At 52.9% G+C, this 19,850-nt stretch overlaps 1 protein-coding gene and 1 pseudogene across 2 annotated transcripts in view; one reads left to right on the plus strand and one right to left on the minus strand.

Annotated features, from left to right (window-relative positions):
• Col5a1 (collagen type V alpha 1 chain) overlaps positions 1-19,850 on the minus strand; it is a 157,669-nt gene that overhangs the window by 114,751 nt on the left and 23,068 nt on the right. For both annotated transcript variants that reach the window (XM_074052867.1, XM_074052866.1), the window contains exons 2-3: positions 7,261-7,428; positions 638-851 (exon numbers count right to left, since the gene is read on the minus strand). In XM_074052867.1, the coding sequence (XP_073908968.1) occupies positions 638-851; positions 7,261-7,428 (382 nt within the window). The remainder of the gene's footprint in view (positions 1-637; positions 852-7,260; positions 7,429-19,850) is intronic.
• Positions 17,757-17,843, plus strand: LOC141415985 (small nucleolar RNA SNORA42/SNORA80 family; annotated as a pseudogene).

Genomic DNA, 19,850 nt, shown 5'->3' on the forward strand with positions numbered 1-19,850 from the left:
ACTGGCCTAGTGTGGAGGCTGCAGTCACAGTGTGACCTCAGCACAGGAGTCCCAGTCTTATACATAGCATCTGAAGCTCAGTGGCCAATTGCAGGAACCACATTTTGATGAACAGGGATGGATTCAATGACTACACGAAAGTCTTACTGGAGAACACGGGGACCATGTCCCAAAGGTCTCCAAGGCTGTTACATGGACTCGGACACATTAGCCACACAAGAGGCACCTCTCAAACCCCCAACAGAGAATGCTGACAAGACCTGCCTTTTCTTTGACTTAAACCATCACCTCGCGGATGGAGTATGTCAACATCCGGGAAGGACACAGTTAAATCCTTTTGGAACAAGTCTTCTATGTCCCTCTCATACTGGGGCCAGCATCTGGTGCATTTAGTGTATTTTACAAGGAGATTTGGGGGCCCAGGGAAGAGCAAGGACTCCCCCAAGCCCTAGAGGAGAAACTAAGATGACAACCTAGGCCCTGGCACTCCAAGCCCAGCGCTCTGTCCTGCACTGGTGCCCAACATGAAGGCATCCCACTGCATATCCTGCCACATGGCCCCATCTAGCCAGGGTGGTCAGTCTGCTTCCCCTACCCCTATCAGGAAAGAAGGGAACTGCCCTCTGTGGCCACTTACTTGCCATCTGACAGGTTGATGCCCCGGAAGAGGGGATAGTCTTCAGGCCCAGGCTTCCCTGTGTGGTCCTCATAGAGGAAGACAGGAGAGCGGCCCATCTCCAGGCCAACCTGCTGGATGCCCTGCTCATTGTAGATGGAGACCAGGAAGGCCTGGCTGCCTTTCTTGGCTTTCACAGTGGTCAGGATGGAGAAGTCCTCAGGAAACGCAGATGCTGGGACAGAGGACAGAGATGAGAAGGCAGCTGGGGGCCCCAACCATGCTCAGCCACAACTGTCTGCAAACAAACCAACTCAGGGACCTGGTGGCCTCTGCTGTGTGTGATGACACACAGCCATCTGCAGCATATATACCCTTTCATCAAACCCTTTCATCAAACCCTTCCTGAAGCCCTTCTCCATCACCACACAGCCAAGCTGCCCCTTCAAGTCTCAGTCCAAATGCAGGCTCCTTCCATGAGACCTGAGTGATCCTTCCACGGGGACCTCAAAGACCCCTCTGATGCTCCAACACCTCCTTGCGGTTGTGTGTGAATCCTAACCAGGACTGCCCCTGGTGAGCTGGGCTGGACAGGGCTGCTTGTGATGCATCTCTGTACCCTCCACAGTGCACAGCACAGTATGTCTCATTCAGCACCCACTGCGGGGAGTTGGGGGACATATCTGGGACCATGACTGGAATTGCACTTTTTGAGATTTCCTGGTTAATAAACAAATCTAATTAAAAAATAGAGATAAATCAAAAGACTTCAAACTTAAATTTTTAAGAAAAACAAATTCCTGGGGGCTGTCCCTTACAACACCGGCCAGACCCAGGCTGGCCTCTCAAGGAACCCTAAGCCCTCCCCATCTAACCCTTGGCCTCCTCCTCTCCATCAATCCTGGTAGTAAAGTCAGAGTTCTCCCACGGCCCGTGGTCTACAACCCTGCCAACAGCCTGGGGCTCCTGGGGAGCGCACAGCTCGTCCACAGAGGCACAGCTGCACCGTCAGTCAGCCTCTCAGACCCCGCAGAGGGAGTGGCACCCCAGCGAGGTGTCAGCATGGACAGGCTGGCTGAAGGAGATGGGCAGGAACCTGCTGCTAAGCTGCCAGAGGGCTGGGTTTATAGGCTGGGACAAAGCAAGACTCCATTGCTCACCCCACCTCTTTTTTTAGAAGTGGAATGAGGTCAACCAGTTGGCCCAGAAGGCCACTCACTGCTGCCGGGTATTGGATGTGGACCACAGCAGCTCCCATGCAAAGCTATCCAGGAGAGCCCTCTGCTGACAAAATCACATGCTGCAGGCACAGTGCTAGGGATTCCGTATGGCAAAGGACACCATGCCATGAGTATCTAAGACCTCCCCCGAGTAGGAGACACCCGCCTGCTGCAGCCTCCGCTTCCTTTGTACGACACTTACAGAGAGTCCCCAGGGGTCACAGCTGCTCTAGACATTGAAACCAACGAGGCCCCAAAGGCTGGCGCAGAGCATGATGTGGTTGGTGGGAGGCAGGTGGAAGAACCGCCCGGTGTGTGTGGGAAAGGTCTCAATCCCTCCCCAGGGTCCCTAAGAGTCCAATGGGAAACAGCCAGGCTTCCCAGACAGGGATCAGGCACCTGTGGGACAGGGCTGGACACACGGGATTTGTTTGCTGTGCATGGCACCACGACCAGTTCCCCTATGAGCCCGGGCCACTATGCAGGGAGACAGCTCTAGTAGAAGGTGGTGGTGGTCAGTGTGACCATCTAGGAGAGGCAGGTGTCACTATGGGACCCATGGGCCACCTTCCACTTCACCATAGGAAGCCACTGGGGAAGAGATTTATGAGGTCACCACTGCCACACGGTCCATTGGGGAGTGGGATGGGGGTAGGGGGACTGGACAGCATGACCTCAGCTGATACTGGGCAGGCAGTGAAGCCAGCTGTGCATGGCCACTGCCAGGCCTGCAGCAGGGCCGGGCAGCGTCTTGTTCCAGGAGTGAGCAGCACTGAGGGGCCCTGCGGGTGCTGGACCTGAGGCAGCTTCTGGGCAGACTGTGCAATACGATCTGGGTCAGCAGCTTCCTCACTGTCATTTGAAAGCCACCTGCCTCCTGTCCCCACTCAGGGCTCTGCATCCCTCCCAATCGTTACTGTCTGAAAATGGCGAGAAAAAGGGAAATGAGGGTGTCTGCTTTCTCTTGCATGGCACACAGCTGAGGATCATGAACCTCCATCCCTTCCAACTCATTAAAATGCTCGTTCTCTACTTTTAAAATCTCTATGGTAACAAATTTTCTCAGCTCAGATAAAACCTGAAAAGATAAATTATGTCTAACATTAATCTCTCTTCTGGCAAAATAACAATGGATTTATTGTCACTCTCAGATGGTCCATTCTCATCATGACACGAGCCAGTCTGACACACGTTTTGTAATCTAGACTGTTGGGCGGGCGGGGAGAAGTGAGTCCACTGTCCAACACTTCGTATTTCATTTCCCAGGAAAGTCACCATGGAGGGTAGAGCTCAGCCCAGGGCCAACACCTGCCTTAGACTATCTCTGCTTCCCTGTGGCTAATGCCCAAAGGGCCTAGACCATTTTAGGACTACGGTAGGAGGCTAATAAATGCACTGGCCATAGAACTTTATCTTTCTAAGACAACAGTGGTCAAATATAGCGACTGATCACTTGATTTCACCATGTGATCAAGCTGCGATTGATACCCCCCTTACTATGTGCAAGAAGGCTCCACAGAGAGTCCATCAAGGGACAGATGTGATCCCCACCCTCAGGAAATGACCCTTCCATAGGGGACAGAAGCAATAACAAGTAAGTTAATTAAATAACTGCAAAAGGGCAGAGAGCCGGGGATGAAGACAGAAGCAAGAGGAGGAAGAGACTGGAGAGTCTGACTAAACACTGGACAGCTGGCCACAAACCAGGGAGGTGACAATTCAGTGGCCCATTATGGCTCAGGTGGCCCAGGATGAGGTTCCAGAGCCCAAGGGCATCTGAAGAGCCAGGCTAAGGAAATCCTCTCACTTTCATGGTCCTGACCACAAGGTTCCTCAGTCCCAGATTTAGGCATGGGAGTGATGGGCTTGGAAGAGCAGCTGCCCTCTGTCTCCTCCAGCAGCATATGATGTCCTGGGGCCCCCAGGCCTTCCTGAATTCATCACTGTTAGTGGTTAGGGTGCCTGGAGCTGCCTTTCCCAGAAAAAACCTGGGAGCCAAGGTGAGGGAGGACAGGAGATCACCAATCTCAACTCTCAATTTGAGGCCACCCCTCAACCAGGGGCCTCACCGCTGACCATATGGGGAAATACAGAGTAGGAGATGACTCTGTTCATGGATGGATGCAGACCCCAGGGCTTGGGGTCACACCCCCTCTTCCCTCTCACCTCCTCAGCTTATATCCCTGCCTTCCATCCATGACACTGTGACCCAAGGCTGGCACTCAGAAGAGACATGCCGAGTTTCCATAGCTGAGAGTGGACTGGTGGTATCCAAGACCTCAGCCAGTGGGCTCTAGAAGTGACAGCGATTGGCTGCAGGTGATTTTGCTGGACAGAGGCTGGCTCTGGAGCCTGGGTCCTGCTGCGGGAGGCTTAAAGTGAAAACAGGTGCTGGCAGAGTGGGGAGGGATGAAAGCTTCAAAGCCAGTGGTGTCCATCCAACTCTGCCTTGGTTCCTGAACAGGATGGGTACTTCAGAGGCCTCCTCAGACCAGGGGTGTAAGGAAGGGATCCCGAGAGAGGGCCAGATGGAGAAAGGACCAGGTGCACAGCACAAAACTGGGAAGGCAAGGGCCTTTGCTCCCAAAGTGACGCTGGGGACCCAGTCATGCCACAGTGGACTCAGGACAGCTGCCTCCTTCTGGTCTTCAGAGAGGATGGTTCAGATGAATGGCACATTACAAGCAATGGCATTGGCTAGTTGGACACAGGAGGCACCCATGAAGGAAGGTCTTGCCATCTGCATTCAGGGACGGTCCCGTGGCCAGCTTCTTCTAGGACTTGGCCAGTCTTACCTTGACATGACACCTCCACTGCAGGCAGAGAATGGCAAGGCCCCAAGTTCACGGCCAAGCACAGCACAGCCCAGCCCCCAGGATCCAGAGCCACATGGCCTGCTGAGGGGGGGGGGTAGGGCAGCCCACTGGGGAGGACTCAGGGGACCTCCCTGGCGTGGAGACTCACTTACAGGTGTCACAATGGCCCTGGCCTCACTGCAGCCACCTGGACACCCCAGCCCTTTCTGTGCAGCTGCCTGCAGGCACAGCCTCTGCTGCCCAGCAGACACCGTGTGCCCAGAGACAGCACAGCACAGTGCCCAGCCTCCTCTCACTCTTACACAGGCCACCATGATGGCTGGCACAGGACCACAACACTCCTGTAGAAGCAGCCGCTTCTCAGGGTTTGACCTGTCCTCTGAGCACTTGCTAGCCAGAAAACCTCAAGTGACTTCCAGGCCCCACCCCTGAGGATGGTCCTGATCTCAGCAGCAGAAGGGAGTCAAAGCAAAGAGGACAGATGGCAGCTTATTCAGGGGTCACAAGCAGAAGAGAGAATCTAGGTTGATTCACCTGCTTTGATATACACTGCTTCGTGTCATACTCATGTGCAATGATGTCCCAGAACAGCTTCCGGTACTGAACACTCGGGGCCTGAGAAAGGGACTTCCCAGAAATTCCTCCCTAGTCACTTGAACAACCTCCAGCAACCATTAATGGGGCCATTGCTGTGTGCCATACAGACCCACTCTACTCTACAGCCTAAAGACTACCAGGAGGTGCTGTAAGAGCAACTGCAATTCTCTGAATGTCTAACCAAATTACTAATGTGAGAATTAGAAAAAACACAAGTTTAAAAAAAAAAATTCCCAGCTGACATGGTGGCACTTATCTATAGTTCGAGCACTTGGCAGGCAGAGGCAGGAGATCACGAGTTCCAGGCCAGCCTAACCTAAATAGCAAGACCCTGGCTAAAAGAAAGAGCAAGCAAACATTTCCTACCATACTGTCTAGGAATCCATCCTAGATTTGCAGTAATTTAGCTGTATTCCTAAAATCCTATGATATGTCTTATGGGAAAGTAATCCAGGGGAAGGAGAGTTTATAGGCACAAATCGTAGTTAATTGGTTCTGCCAGTGGCTCAGAATTGGGCGACAATGATAAGATTAATTGTCAGCACACTGGCTAAAGATGAACCCCCAGGATGGGAGCCCTTTTTCACAGCCAGCCGAACATGGGTCAGCAGTCAGGACCCCTCTGAGCTGCTCAGTGGGTGTCCATCCCAGAGCTCAGGCCAGCATGTCCTCAGCCCTCAGCCAGCCCCCCTTCCCTAGGCATAGGCCTCCTAGTCACCCCAGGTCCTGGGCTACGGGGATGGAGTGAGCATTCCAGGGGTCACTCCAAAAGACACGCTCTCCCCAAAAGGACAAGAAGCACCATGAAAAGTGGAGTCCTGCAGCTCCCCACGAGGAGGGACAGGTCACCCTCTGATATCATGGGGGTCGTGAGGTGATGTCTGTCTTTACCGATGAGTTAAGCGTTGTCCAGATTGGGCGTCCGAGATCCAGCACAGCGCTGCACCCAAGGGTCTTTAGAGACCCCAGGCTTCAAAGTCCAGCTGCCTCCCCCTCATCTCTGCCCAACTACAAGGCAGAGACATGATGCCTGAGTCACCATCTCCATCCAAAATGACCTCTTGGACAGAAGGGTCCAGGGTCTCCCTCAGTTTCCTAAAGTCACGATGAATTTGAAGGGAGGCTAGGAAGTAGTGAGGATAAAGCAGAGAGAGGGAAAGGCCAGAGTTAGCAGAAACACAGTCAGCAAGTGTCCTTTAGGGATGCAGCAGAGACACAAAGCTCACGGAGAACAGCACTCCTCGTTAAAACTGCCCCAATTCTGATCCAATGCTGAGGTCACATCCAGGTCACTGAAAAGATGGAGCACAGTCTCTAGCAATTTCAACACATTGCACAAGGTGACTTTATCTGCCCGAGGGCCCTGGTTCCTCTTATCTAAATCAGAAAATGGCTCACTTCAGGCTCCAAGGCTGCACCTCCCCAAGACAGGGGAAAAGAGAATCGATCATCAGCCTGTTTACACATGTCCAGATAAGCCTGGAGGGTTTAATTAACTCTGGTGAGCAGGGAGGACAGGAACTGCCCCATGGCTGGTGACAGGGACAACTTGGATGCTGCCTCATCAGTTGTGTAGCTCCCCCTCTGGGTACATAATTAAACGCGGAGCTCTGGTGCTTGGCAATATGTTCTCATTAGGAGCCTCTAGCAGCAAGCTGTGGTTTGATTCATGTGTCTCTTAATGTCACTGCCCCCAATTAAGCTCCCGTCTACAAGCACTTCCTTTCCCATGACCTTAGCTTTCCCTGCACCTTGGCCCCTAGGGACCATCCATCCTTTTGCACTTGGGTTCTGGTACCCTGTCTATGCTGGAGACACACCTGCTTGAGCCTCAAAGGCCTCATGCATACACCTTTGGTGGAGGGTGGTGACAGCTGCTCAGAGCTGTGCTTTCACAATAGTGAAATCAAACTGGGCTCCTAAGAAGGGCTCTAGGAAACCTTGCCACCATGCAGGCTTCTGCGCCACCCACTAAAACCCACTACCCACAATAGGAACACACAGCTCTTACCAGGGTACAGCTGCTTGGTGGGTGCGCTGAGCTGTGCATCTTTGGTGACTCGGTAGGCAACATCCGGGCCTTTGGAAGATCGTCGTGTCGCACAAAAACCTGTGGTCTTTGTTATCCCATCGGGTAAGTTGTGAAAATCAAGAACCTTCAGGAGATCTGCTGGCTGAGCTGAAATGACAGGGGAGCTGAGGTCAGCCACGGAGAGGGCAGGAGTATTGCAGGGACACCCAGGGAGAGGAGGAGGAGGAGGAGGAGGAGGGTTTTAGGTGACTGAAACCAGCCTTCATCCCTGCAGTCTTTCATAGCCATAAACTTCTAATGCTCAGAAGAGGCTGGGGAGCAGCCCAGGGCCAGGAATATCACACCGTGCAAGACATTCCCATCCGATTCCTGAGAACAGCCATGCACCCGGAGCAGCCCCCCACTTGCCCCTCTGATGACCACGCCTCCTCACTTGGCACTGGATTGGCTCTTTCCCCTAAATCCTAAGCTGGCCAGAGCTGCACAGTCCCCGCAACCCAGGCACCTCCATGCACCAGCAGCAGACATGTCTGTTCCCCAAACACAAGTTACCAGGACTGTCTTTGCAGTGCTGTGATTTGAGACAAGCAACCGGCAGCTTGAGAAATCACTGTGCAACTTCTGGACTACAGATGCTTCCTGAGTCTCCACGGCCACTGGCACATTTTGTCCCATTCATGGTCCAAGTAAAAGGCAATTCCCCACAATAGTCTACAGCAAATACCCTGTTTCCATCTGCCCCCAGAAGATGTACACCTGGACACCCAGGACAAGAGGGAAGCAGGCCCCCAAATCCCTTCCAGTATGTTCCTGACCCTCCTTCCTCCAGGAGCTTGGGAGACCCTCAGGGAGCAGCTGAGGGTTTGACCACTGACACCACAGCACTTGCCTCTCCCAACAGAAAACATGTTCCCTCTGCCAGCACCTCCTTCCCTCGCATCACTGGAGCTTGGGGGTCAATGACCTGTCCCAAACAACATGGTTTCCAGTGGAAGTTCAATTCATTACTACACAGGAAGTGCCTGCATGGACAGACACAGAATGAACTCTAACTTGGTGTCACAGTCACAGAACAACGGAGTGGCTGAGGTGCCCCCGGGCACCTTGAGAACGAACTGTCAGCATCCACCTGCCCACCAAGGAGTGAGGCTGGCCATGTCCTCTCTACTAGCAATCAAAGCATGATGCAACCTGACCAGATGACCAGGCCAGGTCAGCGACGCTCCATCCTGGGGCTTTGCCTTTAGGAAAGAGCAGTCACTCTTCCTAAAAAGCCGGTGTCATACACAGAACATGAGTCTGGCAGGACAGGCAGCCATTTCTCAGGTTGTGGTGAGTGCCCAGCTGAGAGTGCAGAGCCAGACTCCTGCCATGCTGCATGGACAGCGGGATCAAGTCATGCCTGAGAAAGACATCCACACGATATGCTAATCCTTACACCCGTTTGGAGTCAATTCTGACAGATGTACTAAAGTCAGTGCCCACTTCTGGGTGTGGCAGATGGCTGAAGCAGGCTCACCCCTTGTGTCTCTGTCCCTCCGAAAGTACTCAGTTCACCAACTCCTTGCAGTCCTCCCCAGGTACTTTCTCACTCAGGAAGAAAGTACCACTTTTCAAAGAAGGGAGTAATAGAGGCTGGCCACGCTGGCTTCCTCTTGGCTGGCTTCTGAGGACTCCTGCGGCAGCTACAGCTGCACCTGGAGCCCCAGCACAGCCCCAGAAAGAGGGCTGAGTCAGCCACGCAGCCTCCCTACTGATCTAGGAAAGTCCTTAACAGGAGAGCCGTGGGCAAAAGACCCCGTGTCCCAGGAGGCAGTCCTGAAAGGGGAGCGGACATCAGGCCAGGCATCCAGTTTGGAAACAGTGCACGGGGACTGTGCCAGGCCCTGAAGGGGACCTCGAGAGAAGCCATGTGGAGCTGTTCATCCCATCACAAAGCACCTCCCCAGCTCCACGGTTCTCAGCAATGCGACACATGTCCCAGACTCGAGAGTTCTGAGGGCCCAGCTGGCCTTGCTGCCTCCTCTGTCATTTAATCAGGACTGTAAGGACTTCCTGTGTTCGTGCAGAAGCCATTTCAGGTGGCAGCAGGGCACAGCGAGGGCAACCAGCCCACTATTGGTCCAGGCTGGCCTCTGCTCATTTCACAACTGCTGCCTCCCATGACCTCTGATTTCACTGGTGGCCCTTGGCCACAACCCAGGGTCCAGACCCATGCAGTGTGTCAGTCCCTTGCCTATTTTGTTATGCCACAGATCTGTGTCCCCTCTGAGATACTCTGCACCAGTGACAAAGCCCTCGCTGGCCCTCATCCACAGGACATCAGAATCAACACTCAGTTCCGGGGCTGAAGAGGACACGCGGCACAGCCCCAGGCCTGGCCCCAGTCGTGGGAAGAGACAGCCGTGCCAGTTGCCAGCACACCTTCCCAGAATGACACAACACTGAGCCCTGGGTCATCCCAGAGACTCAGCTCCAAGGCTGGCAGCAGCCTGGGGAAGGTATCAGGGATCCTGGCGGGGTTTCCTGGACCCACATCACAGCAAGCGTACGATGCTCTTCCCAGACCACAGCCTGTTTTCTCCATTTGTGAAGGCAGAGAGCTATTTTCCTGCAGCCTTCTCGGTACATTCACCAACCTGCACTGCAGCAAGTTAAAAAGGTCACTAGACCTTTCCCAGACCCAACGCCACCCTCCCACTGGCCAGGAGAGCAATAAGTGGTAAGCCTAAACAAAGTGTGAGGAGTGGAGTCTCAGGAGCTCTCCTGGCTCTTCCAGGTTGAGCCTACCGCTCAAAAACAGCACCACCTGTGGGGACAGGTAGATGTGACTGAGAAGGTGCCACCCTAAAGAAGCAAGATTGTGGCAGAGAGGCCAGTGAGAGAAGCTACAGAAAGCAGCCAGAGACAACCTGCGGCAATTCCTAGCACTTCCAACCCAACAGACGTGGCTCCCTTCTGTTTGCTCCCTGCTCCTAGACTGAGGGGCCCAGGGTCTTGGAGAGAACAGAAATGGCACTGCCCATGTGATCTTCACACCTCCCAACCCCAGCATTAAGGCTCATGATGTGCTGCTCGTAGGTTCCCACACTGGCCATCATCAGAGTCTTCGTGAAGCAAAAGTTCCATTGCTCTGCTCATAGGCTGTTCCACCTCTGGGACAAATCAGTCCCCAGAAAGGGGACACTTGCCCTACGTGGCTCACTCCAGCATGGCCCAGCCTCCTCCCGCTCTGCAGCCTAGGTAGCTAAAACTTCCTAGATTTTGTGGTAAGGATTAGAGATGCAAACTAGGTTCTACCCATCAGAGAGATTGCCCTGGGGTGGGGGTGAGGGGTGTCCATCCCAAGGAATGGAAACACTTGGGGGAGTGGAGGAGACCTGCCAAGTGCTGATTCAGCACCTCACCTTCCTAGCAGTACAGGGAAGCACTGGAACAAAAGCCACTCACAGCCAGGAGGGCCACCAGAGCTCTGAGGGCCTGTTGGGATGCAATGGAGTTGCTTCCAGGACTTAATTATTCACCCTCAACAGCAGGGGGTGGGCACTGAGAAAGAAGGGATCAGAAAATAGGAGTGGGAGAAAAGGTGGGGCTATCCTGTGCTGGGCAAGGCCAGAGCCTGGCCAGCACTTAGCTATGCTTGTTCAATGACTTAGTGAGTGAGCCCACAGCTATTACAAGGCAGGCCAGGAGAGGGAATAAGCACAAGTTTACTGCTGTTCTACTTTTGCAAAAGAAAAACAAACAACAACAAAACCCATCTCCTGTTGGTGTGCTGTGTTCCACACCCCGTTGGACTTCACTCTCAGAGCAATGGCAAGCTGTGACTTCAAGAGTTACCACCTGCTCCCTCTGCCCAGAAAAGAAGCAACGTGAGTCCCTGACAAGTCCCCCTCGTCACTGGGCCCTTGCTCCAATTCAGCTCCTTTTTCCCCCAAATAAACTACACATTTTCTTAAGCATGTCATAGGATACAGATTCCTCTGAACCCAGCTACCTGTCCCTGCCTGACATGGGCTTTTCCAGAAGGTTCTGTTTGGGATCTGTGATCTATCAGGGCCTGCTCTTTCTCTCCTGAAATCCTTGATATGGTCTGGAATTCTGCCAGGTCACTCAAGAGTGTCATCCCAGCAAGGGGGTAATCTCTCCTCAGGCCCCTATCCCTGTGTCACCTGAACCCAAGCAGTCCCTGGCCGCCCACCACTTTACAACCGAGCAGTGCCTTCTCCTCCACCTGCCCAATCTCTAGAACCCTGTGCTGGAACCCTGAGCTCTAGGACCCTGCTCTGGGACGCCAGTCCTCCCCAGACCAAACCACACCCACTCGAAGGAATAAGGTGGGGCACTAATGTCACCTCTATCTCATTAAATGCTCATCGCCTATCCCCCAGGACCTGGTCTGGTCCCTGGATCCCATGAGTTGGGATCTCTGGGGAAACATGGGAGCTGGTCTGGTCCTCTCTCTGCCCACGCATTGCCCCAGCCACATAGCCACCTACCACTGTTAAAAGTCACTGTGGCCCTCTGGTCACACAGAACACTAGATCCTAGGTACCAGGCAGAGCAGAGTGGCTGGGTTAAGGTTAGACCCATGGCTCCAGTCCCAAGCGCCCCTAGGGGAAGGATACCGCCTGCAGTGAGATGGGAGGGTTCCAGGCCTCCCAGCAGAATAGGAAGGCAGTCCTGCCTCACTGTGGAATTCCACAGCCATCTCCCAAAACCACCTGGGTCTCCAGACACCCAGGCCAGGGCCAAAGTCTGCCAAATGGCTGTTGGGAGAGTGGAGTGAGAAAGACAAGCATGATAGAGTGAGCCAACTAGAGAAAGAGAGAGAGACAGATCAAGAGAAAGAGGCAGCCACAGAGACACAGAGGAGAGAGATAGACAAAGGTCAAGAGAAAGAGACATAGAGAGATGGAGAGAGAAGTTTTGAAATGAGAGTCTTGCGAGCTGCAAAGTCAACACCATCTTCAAGAGAAAGTTTACAAGCCCTGTAAATATCCAGCAAGGGTTAGGTCTTCAGGTTTGAGGGACTAATTCTGGAGGCAGAAGGAGTCCCTAACAGAACCTGGGCTGAGAACCTTTGTCCTGCAAGAGCAAATAAGGGTAGAGGGACAGTGACCAGCCCAAGATCATGCAGTTGTCAAGGGTCTGCAGGTCTCATGGGCAGGGGTGGCTATCTTCCCCCTTGCTTCCTGGCTCCCTCCTGCACTTCCTGGGTGGGACTGAGGGCCCAGCCAAGAGGGACGGTGTCACCAGGGGTGTGCTGGGCCCCTCCCAGAGGTCCTCACTATAGACCATGGTCTCATCCAGATCAACCAGCAGGCTGGAAAACAAATAGCACTTTTGAGCCTCCCCTGAAATTCTTCTTCAGTGACAAGACAATGGGAAAAAGAGGGCAGGGTTGGCTGCAAGCAGACAACACCAAACAGCCATCCCAAGGGCAGGCAGGCCTCCTTCCCTCTCCCACTGTCCCCAGGACTATGTATGGGGACATACATAGTCCCTTTGCCAAGCCCACTGCCACACCAGAACACAGGTCCCTGTGCCCACCGAAAACTCTTCTGGAACTTCTGCTCCCACCAATGTGCGGCTCCTCTACCTGGCATCCCAGCCCTACACCAACTGCACTTCCCAGGAGCCCCGAGCTGGCCATTCTATCTCCACAGGAGGGCCACAGCTTCTAAGGCCCCACCATGATGCACTGGACAGCACAATCACACTCGTCCTCTAGCCCCTGGCCACTACAAACTGGCTTGTACCCCCAGAACGAACAGGGCAGGGCATAGCACAGCCGTGGGGTCAGCTGGACTCCCTTGAACCTGGCTTATCCCCTCCATGCTGTAGGCCTGGGTCATGTCCCAATCTATGGGATGTGGACAGTCCCAGGTAGGAATGGATATAAGGGCCCGCCTGAGGGTGGACATCCACCATCCCTCCACCCCCAGTGGTCTCTGACCACCTGTGGGCTTACTTGTCCACACAGCCTTCTGAGCATGCGCTAAACCCACATCCTGACCTCTCACCTGAGCCACGTGAGGAAACCGGTCCATCAGCCCAACCTGGGGCTCTACCCTCAACCTCGGCAGTGCCCAGTAACGCTGTGCTTATTAACTGCTTCTGCTCTGCTGCTTCTGCTTCACCTAGAGCTCTTAGGGACCCACCAAATGCTTCCTGATGATGTCCTTGCTGAAGGAGCCAGCGGCATGCTCCCATGGCACTTGTTACAGGATTCTCTGTGCAAACCATTTGGGGGCAATGTCTCCTTTACTGACTGTCCACCTCCCCCCACCCCCGCAGAGCACCAGCCTGCCTAACTCAGCCTAGTCATGTCCCTGGGGTGTTGGAAAGCAGCAGGGTTTGGGGTTCAGTGGATTAGCTTTAATCTCAGATCAGTGTAAGCCCCAGGGCCCTGGGCACAGCCTGGAGGCTCCCTCTCTGTGAAAGGGATATGCTGAAAGGAGGGGCCAGCGGGAGCCCAGTGCCCAGCCCATGGAGGCAGCGTTAGCTCAAGTGCACTAGCCTGAGGTCTGACCACCAGGCATATTTGGTACCTCCCAGCACCCTCCACCAATCCCACAGGGCAGGGGCAGTGAGGCACTGAGAGGAGCAGGTTATAGTCAGAGGGACATGACCAGGAGGCTGTAGACGGGAAGAAAACAATGGTGCCATCAGCCTCCTAGTCATGGTGTCATGGTATTGGCTTAAAGGTGACTGGCAGACAAGAGGAGGTTCCAAATTCATGAAGCCTTGTTTAGAAACGAAGGCCTAAAGGGCACTTGGGAAAACAGTGGGCAGAAGTGGCGTGTCCCCTTTCCAAGTGATAAACAAGAGTCAGGACCAGCCTGCAGGGCTCTGCTACCTGTGAGCCCTATCAGCCTCTAGGAAGCAAGCACTGCACACATCCACACCCCACCACTTGGCAGTGGGAGACACCAGCAGACCTTATCCCTGTTCCTTCTTGCCAGGGCCTGGGAAGAAGGAGCAGGCTCTGCCTCAGAAAAACCACTCACTGCAGAGGCTGTGTGGTTCCACCACTTGGGACTCCACTCCCTTACTCAGGGCTCCTGGTGTTTCCCTCCCAGCAACTGCCAAGTTCATTTTGTTGCCTTGCTCTTGTCTTTGCCCAAGAGGGTGAGTCCCATGGGACCACGTGGGCTATGGTTGTGGGCAGTGCAGCTGCCCAACAGCACAGCAGGCATGGCTCTCTGTCATTGACTGCAAGAGTGACAGCAGCCAGGATGCAAACATGATGGAGGGCCACGGATGCAGAGAAGATGCTCCACTGGGCCAGACCAACTGACACCCTGACCCAAAGGGCTGCACACCCTGGGGCTGCAAGCAAGTGCCTATCCTGGGAAGGGGGCAATGCAGGCTCTTAGCATCCACTGAGCGTCCACATGCCCAACTCCCTCACCTCCCATGGTCCTCGGTCATCCCTTCATGTGTATGTGAGGAAACGGTGACAGGTTGGGGATGGTGCCCAAGGTCTTGCCAAGGTTCAAAAGTCATGTGTTGGAAGTCTTCTTCCACACCACTGGGAAGAAGCTGGTAGGATAATTCTCAAGAAAGGAGCAAATAGTTGCTGTGAGCCCCCACTCCTCATGGGGAGTGACTCAGGAGAGCACTGGACAGTGACAAGGGCAAGGTGAGGCTCACTCCAGGGAGGAGAGGAATTGTTCCTCATTACATGTTAGGGACTTCGGAGAGCCTTGTTCTGGGCAGAAATATCTCTCTTATCTTACTTCTACCATATCAAAGTACAGTTTCTCATCAATCAAGAAAGCATTCTACAAACACAGCCCTCTTGTTTGCACAGTATTTCTATAAAGTGTCACAACTGCAGGCCACACCCAAAGTCAGGCAGGGTCCCACCAGGCCTTGACGGTGGTGGGGGCTGGGCAGTGGTTACTGTATGGTCTGTCTTGAGCTGCCTTGGAATGACAACACCATCTAGGCTGCTGCTGCTGGATGCACACGGTTGTCATCTGCAGGAAGGCCTCCCTTAGAGGGCACTGGTCTGAGTGAAGTCTGCCTCTGCTCTTGGATGTGGTTGCCAGGGGGCCAAGACACACACAGTACAGTACTTCACCTTTGGTCTGAAAGGAAAAGTGAGGCCTTCCAAGGTAAGGTGAATGGTTGGTGCCTAAATCTTTAAGAAGCTGAAGTTTGTCAAGTGAATCTTTAAGTTGATGGTATTCCTTCCTTCATTCACATACTCATTTATCCATCCACCCATCCATTCATCCATCCATCCACTCATCCACCCAGCCATCCACCCATCCATCCATCCATCCATCTCACCATCCAACCATGAAGTCATTATTCAGCCATTCTTCCTTTTTAAACTCCTTCCATTAATCATATATCCTCCTGTATCCATTTCTTTCATACATCCATCCACCCAGTCAACCATCCTTCCATCATCCCCTCATCCATCCAATATCCACCTTTCATCAATCCTCCACCCAATCATCCAGCCTCCAACCAATCCATCCATCCATCCATCCACCCACCCATCTATCCATAGTCATTTCCCAACCACCCTTCCTTTTTCACTCTTCCATTCATCACCCATCCTTGAATCCTTTCTTCTCTCCCTTCTTCCATTTCTTTCATCCATATGCCCATGTGTCCATCCTGATCCAAAAGCCTGGTTCTTCCTCTCCCAGCTCAAAGGCACTCCTTTCTGGGCCAGAAAGTCAAGGGCTCTGTAAAACTATTGACTATGATGTCCCAGTGGGTGATTTTATGGGAAAGTCTAACTGAAGTCAGGGAAGGGAGTCACCCCTTCACTTGGGAACACATTACAATGGAGAGGGCCATAGTGGAAAGGTAAATTCCACCCTTCCGGCACAGAGGTGGGACCTGTCTCAAAGATGCTCCCCTAGGCTCTGACTACTCATCTCCCACTCCTCATTGAGGATAACCTGAGGGACGGACACCTGTTGCTTCTGCACCACCCCACACACTGAGGCCAGGTGTTGGCAAGGTAGCTGCTGCAACAGTGCTCCTGCCCCTAACACAATCACCTACTTACCCGCTGGAGGCACTGCCTGATAGAAAGATCACCTGTGACATACATATACGGTTATTTGAAAAAAAACAGTGCCAACAGCATGGATTCCATGGAGGGTCGGGTTGATATGAGCAGGACACATACAAAGGATTCCTGCAGAAGGGGACCTGGGCCACGCCTTAAAGCACAGGGAGGAAGACACATAGGTCAGATGAGAACTGACAGAAGCCACCATACAGAGTCTGGGTCCATACAGAGAAAGTTCCAAGTACAGGTAATCCACCCCCACAGGGCAGCTCCTGCTGAGTGAGGCCAGGGTCAGGCCACACAGTGGGGGCCTAGATTCCACTGTTCTGATGGCTGTGGGTGCAGCAAACCAGACTAAACACTCTACCTTGAGGTCTGAGAGGAACCACCACCAGCCAAAGGACAAGTGGCCCTGAAGTGTGGGATGTGTTCAGCTTCTCCCGACATCTGCTTAGCATCTCCTTACTTTAGTTGGTCATTGCTGTTTCCATCTGTGTTATTAATAGATATGTTTCTTTCATCCTGTTATTCTTCAAAGAATAATGACCAGAGCAGAACACTGCCAGGGACATTACACCAACAGCCAATTGCCAAAGATGGCGCATCGCAGAGGGGCAGGCGGGCTCTGTGCACAGGCGCACTGCCAGCAAGGCCAGCTCGTTCCAGGAGTGGACCTGCCAGCATGATGGAGACCAGAGGATCAATCTGTTTCCTCAAAGGTGATTCACCTCCTTGTTCTGGAGGAACGCTGGGGGAGTGACAGCAGGAGCTGGGGTCCACCCTGCAGGGTTGATTGGTTGCGCTTGCTCAGATGTGCTCCATGGGGTTCCACCTACTTCTGGGAGGACCCAGAGCATAGGCCAGCTGGCATCACCCTGGCAGAAGAACCTTGTCTTTATCTCTCCATACCAGGCCTTGCCCAGGCCCGGCACCTAGGAGGTGGCCACAAAGTTGTGCTGAGGAGTGAGGTGGGCAAGAGGTGATTATAGAACTGGACCAACTTCAAATGGGACTCTAAGTGACCCAGCTGGGCCAAATGGCTTCTTGAAGTGGCCCAGACCACCTAGGGCCTGCATGGGCAGCTCTGGGGGCAGGCTCCACTCAGCAGCGTTCTAGCAAGCACCTGCTGTGAGTTAGTATATCCTAAGGCCATCCCACTCTGAGTCATTTCAGACTCCAGAAAGACCTAAGCTCCACCATCCTAAGGGATTCCAGAACACTCGGGCAACAAAGGCCACCTTCTTCTACTGAAATGCTCAATGGAACCAGGTACATGGATATACCCCAAAACCAAGAGCGGCTCCCCCAACCTGGGCCTTGCTTTCCCTGCCGGAAAGGAGGTATACTCAGGACCTGCCTTACCCAGATACTATGACAACCATCAGGTACAACACCAAAAAAAGTTTTTGACATCCCCCTGGGCCTCTCAGTGTCCCATACCAGAGCAAGCTGTGGCTCTGAACCATTGCCTGGCCTCTACCTGTAGGCTGCTGGCATTGAAGTGGGTTACACAGCGAAAAAAAAAATTGGAAAAGGTGAACTGCAGGTAGAAGGAGAACTGAAGTTGGACTCCCAGGCTCCTCCCACATCAGTAATTACTTTGCGTAGTCAAAGCAGCATCCAAAAGAACCCTTTGCTTAATGTAGCTCATAGGCAGCAAATTGCCCCACCATAAATCATGACAGCCCTCCACATTCTGGTGTCCTGCTTCCTCTGTTTCACCATAGTCTCCTCTTCATGCTATGCCCTTCCCAGCACTGAGCAGGCAGGAGATGCTCCTAGGGACCTGCCATTTCTCAAAGTGTGAGCCTCTTTAGAGAAGAGACAAATGTTACCCTTCATGGGAGCAGGAGAAGAGTGCTCAGCTCAAAATAGATGCATGGTGCAATGCTTAAAAAGGAGAAAGGAATGAGCAAGCCAACCAGGGAGAAATGAAGGAACAAATCAGTTCCCTCAAGCCATCCACTAAACAAATGGTCAAGCCAACAAAGACAAGTGAAAGAGCAAACCAACTAAGGAACAAATGAACAACCAACCACTGCATCAACAAATGAAGGAATGAACAAGCCCACCAATAAGCAAATGAACACACTAGTCAGCCAATGCACAAATGAAGGAACAAACCAATGAACAGAGGGGCAGAGGAACCAACCATCAAATAAATGAAGGAACAAGTGAGCAAACTAACAAATGAAGGGAGGTGTGTTAGGTGCTAAGCACTAGTGGGAGAAGACAGAGGACAGTCTTGTAGCATCTCAGTCATCAGGCATGCACACGATGACCTGGCAAGTCCCCTTCAGGGCTGATCGTGCAGAAAAGATGTCTAGGTTCGCTTGTGAACTGGAAACCAGGTCCATGCCCACCAGCCAGGAGCTGATTAAATCTGCAAAGCTGCCCCTACCTGGGCAGGAGGAGTTGCCTACACAGCCTGACACGGGAAGGTGGCCACCACCCAGCACTAAGTGAGGAGAGCAAGGTACAGAGATACTGCCAGAGCCCTTTATGTTAAACCAAGTCACAGAAGTCAATACCATCTGAAGACTCTTCATGTCAATGCACACACAAGGTCCAAGCATTATCGATCACACAGTTCCGGGGTTACCTGGGGTGCAGTGGAGATGTGGGAGAATGGTGAAGAGGCTGTGTACCTCTTCTTTTCAGAAGCTTCTACTTCTGAAAAACTGTGTGAGCGTACAACTTTATTAACTAAAAATGAATAAATACCCAAGCAACAGCTTTAGGTGTAGAAGTTTAAAAATGGCCACAAGCTCTTCTACACAAGAGCCCATCACACGGTGACATCCTCGTTCCTTCCCCTTTAACCAAATCGGGCTCTGGGACTTCTTGACCTGGCTAGCTTTCAGCTGGGCTTCAGAACCCCGTAGTCCTGCTTCCCGGGTCTTGTGGAACATACCCTCTTGAAGCCCAGACGCCACACTGGGGGGACCCAAGCAGTCCTGAGGACTCCTAGGACCCCACTGCCAACATGGAAGCCAGCCTAGAAATGGAGCCACCAGGCCCACGCCACTGAACCTAAGGTTATGTGGAGCAGACAGACTGTCCGAGCAAGCTCTGCCCAACAAAAGCACAAGAGATGGCTACTGTTTTGTGACACTGGGAGTTCTATGACCATATGGGTGGTTGTTACACAACCGAGATAACCACCAGAGCAAGCAGGCAATACACAGGACATACTTCTGACAGAAAGGCTTAGGATACACTCTTGCAACTAAAGGGAGTGTGAGTGGGGACAAACATACAAGTAATGTCCCATGACACCAGCAGCTAAATACATACAAATGAAACCAAGACTTCTTTGTCTCCTTCCATTCGAACTGACAGTACAATTGCTAGTATACTGAACAAGGCACCAATTCTCATTCAGTACATTGGGGTCAGAACGGACACCTTTAGAAGACAGTGTGACACCTGGTACTGACAGTCTGGGAAGCCGTCCTTGCTCTATGCACTTGCAGCATCACCTTAACCTTGGAGTAGAGGGACACAGACAACACACCTAGCT

Source organism: Castor canadensis, chromosome 13 (assembly GCF_047511655.1).
Source record: "Castor canadensis chromosome 13, mCasCan1.hap1v2, whole genome shotgun sequence".
Lineage (NCBI taxonomy): Eukaryota > Metazoa > Chordata > Mammalia > Rodentia > Castoridae > Castor > Castor canadensis.